We start from the raw sequence: 2,688 nt of genomic DNA, 5'->3' as shown, positions 1-2,688 counted from the left end.
AAAAAAACATGTATCGTCAGGAGCACTCCTGCTCTTTTACGGTGAATACATTAAACTCAAAACTTTCTTTAAAAAAAACAGTTTTGAACCACTTACCTTGCTTTTTACTTCCACGGCGTTACAATTACCAGCGCGCAAAGGCTGCGACTTGTTAAAACTCCGGTTCATTTTTGAGGGGAAAAAGAAAAGAAAAGAAAGAAAGAGAAGAAAAAAGTTCAGCCGCCTTTCCCCCAGCAGAAAGACAGGCTCCAATCGTCGGGTTCCTGTAGATAAATCCTAATACTAAACTTCTTCCAGCAGAAATTTGTTTTCAGAAGTTTCTCCTCTTTTTTCTTAAATCTTCAGAGCTCCGTCAGAAACGAGACGCAACTTGACGGGAGAAAAGCCAGACAGCGAATAACCGCGCTGCTGACTCGTGGAGCGACCAGAAGTTTGAAATGACGTAACCCCCCTTAAAAAAAATACAGGGATTCTGATGGTGCGTTCATGAACTGCTCGTAATCCCTAACTTTACCACACTTATAACACGTAAAAMCTGAAACCAGCAGCTAGTCTTAGTCTATAAAATGAAAATAAAATTATACTAGTTTTTCACATTTGTTTCTACAGTGAATGAAGCAGATTATTACCAGCAGTTTATTATTATTTTTTTGTTCCACAACAACCTTGATCTTTGACGTTTCTGGGAGTTGTGAACGCAGCACCGCAGCACTGCTGTGTTTCGTCCTCCGCGGCGCTAGATGGCGCATTTCTACAACATTCAGACGAATGACAGCGCGAATCGAGAGGTTTAAACTTTAATCAATTGAACTAAAACAAAACAAAAAGTTCCAGTATGAAACTGAATGACGTGCACGAATATTGCCATTTATTATTTTCTAATAACATGAATATATTTGACCCATTCAGTGTTTTTACTGTGGTGTAGTTCTTTGCATGTCAGAAGCATGGCTCGACCCAGCTCTAATCAGCTGATGGGTAAATGAATTAGCCTGACTTCTGTCCTGCTTTACAACATTCCTGAACCCCTAATGCCCCCCCAAACAACAGCTGCACATTGCTTGTCCTCTGGAATGAAGCCTGAAGCTGAAACTTTTGGCATTTTTCTCCACACGCACCCTTCAAGGACCCCAAGCAGGTATGCTGCTTCTTGGATTTTCACTTTAAATGTCGCAATGTTCCTTATTATTTGGACATACTGTATTTAAGTTATGTTATCGAGTGTTTCTCACAACTTTAAACTAAAATATCACCCTCAGTGAAAAACACACACATTGAAAAGGTCAGTGAGACATTTTTCTGCAGTAAGTGTTTATTTTGAACAGATTTCATGATCGGATAAATCAGAAGAAAACAATTAAAAGTAACTTTTGATTTGAAGTTTCTGCATAAACCTGGGTTGTTCTCTGTCAAGCTAATGCTGCCCCCTACAGGTTGAATTTGATGTGGATRGATTAAAATCGTGTAATTCTACATTTGGCCAGTAGAGGTCAGCCAACACACATATTAAATAGTAAACTCCTGCAAGCAGAAAGTTTTGTTAGGCAAAGGTTGTACTTAAAAATATATATGCTATTTCTACTTCTTTTTTTTTTTTTCCATCAAATAGTGCTTTGATTAGTAAATAATATAATGCAGTCTAACTTTGACATATAGTACATACAAAATGTTTCAGGGCAATAAATAAATAAAAAAGTGAAGCTTAACCGAACACTTGACAGAAATTTAAAACTTAAAGGAATGCTAGGTTTTTAATTTAAAAGGCAATAAAAAGAGGGGATAAAATAAAGAAGGAAACAGAAGATAACGTGAAGTGAAAAGACTGGAAAACAAACTGAATGAGGAAGAGCGAATAAGAGCAGAACTAAGGTGAAAACATGGAAAAACTTTGGTGGGTCATTGCTTTCATTTTTTTCCCACTAAAAATTGTCTGATGTCTTCAGACAGACTGGGGAGACAGTCACTAGATCCTCAGAACCCATTGCACTGGTGGGTGGTTTTAATCCCACTAAACAAGTCTGAGTTGAGGTGGTCCTCTGGTGGTAATGTGAGAGGAGATGATTACAGTAAGATGAAGAGATACTCACAATAATCCATCCTCTGTGTACAGACAGAAAAAAAAAAAAAAAAAACCAATCTTCTTGTGCAGATATAACACATATTTTGGTTCATGAGATATTTTGCTGACACACACTACAAGAGTCAACATGAAAATCCTTAACAGCTCAGTCTCACCGATTATTAAAATAATAAAAAAGCTTTTTTTAAATAATCCAAATAAGGCAAATCATTTTAAGTATAAAACCTGCAGTTATTTAACCTTTCATTATCAGCTTATATTAACCTAAAACCCGTTTGAAGTACCTTCTTATCCTTCAATAAACGACACAAAACACAGCAGGCTGTGTAAACTGTGTAACCAGGATGAACAACATCCGWTTTAAACAGGTGAGACTTCACAGAACAAAGTCAAACCAGTTTTTTTCTGCCTGCCCCTCTTCAGCAGCTCCCTGACAGATGAGCCTAAAATCAGCAGCAGAATCTGTAACAATTTACAGAAACGTGCAGAAAAGATCAAAGCACCGCGGAGGAAGAAAAAAACATGTATCGTCAGGAGCACTCCTGCTCTTTTACGGTGAATACATTTAACTCAAAACTTTCTTTAAAAAAAACAGTTTTGAACCACTC

At 37.3% G+C, this 2,688-nt stretch overlaps 1 protein-coding gene across 1 annotated transcript in view; it reads right to left on the bottom strand.

Annotated features, from left to right (window-relative positions):
* The window catches only part of pard6gb (par-6 family cell polarity regulator gamma b), a 29,199-nt gene extending 28,767 nt beyond the window's left edge, over positions 1–432 (bottom strand). The window contains exon 1 of the mRNA XM_014005877.1: positions 97–432. Coding sequence (XP_013861331.1) covers positions 97–168 — 72 coding nt within the window. The 5' untranslated portion in view covers positions 169–432. The remainder of the gene's footprint in view (positions 1–96) is intronic.
* Between the last annotated feature and the right edge of the window lie 2,256 nt (positions 433–2,688).

Source organism: Austrofundulus limnaeus, unplaced genomic scaffold (assembly GCF_001266775.1).
Source record: "Austrofundulus limnaeus strain Quisiro unplaced genomic scaffold, Austrofundulus_limnaeus-1.0 Scaffold32, whole genome shotgun sequence".
Taxonomy (NCBI): domain Eukaryota; kingdom Metazoa; phylum Chordata; class Actinopteri; order Cyprinodontiformes; family Rivulidae; genus Austrofundulus; species Austrofundulus limnaeus.
The sequence above is the reverse complement of the archived record's forward strand: the minus strand, read 5'-3'. Positions and strand labels throughout refer to the sequence as shown.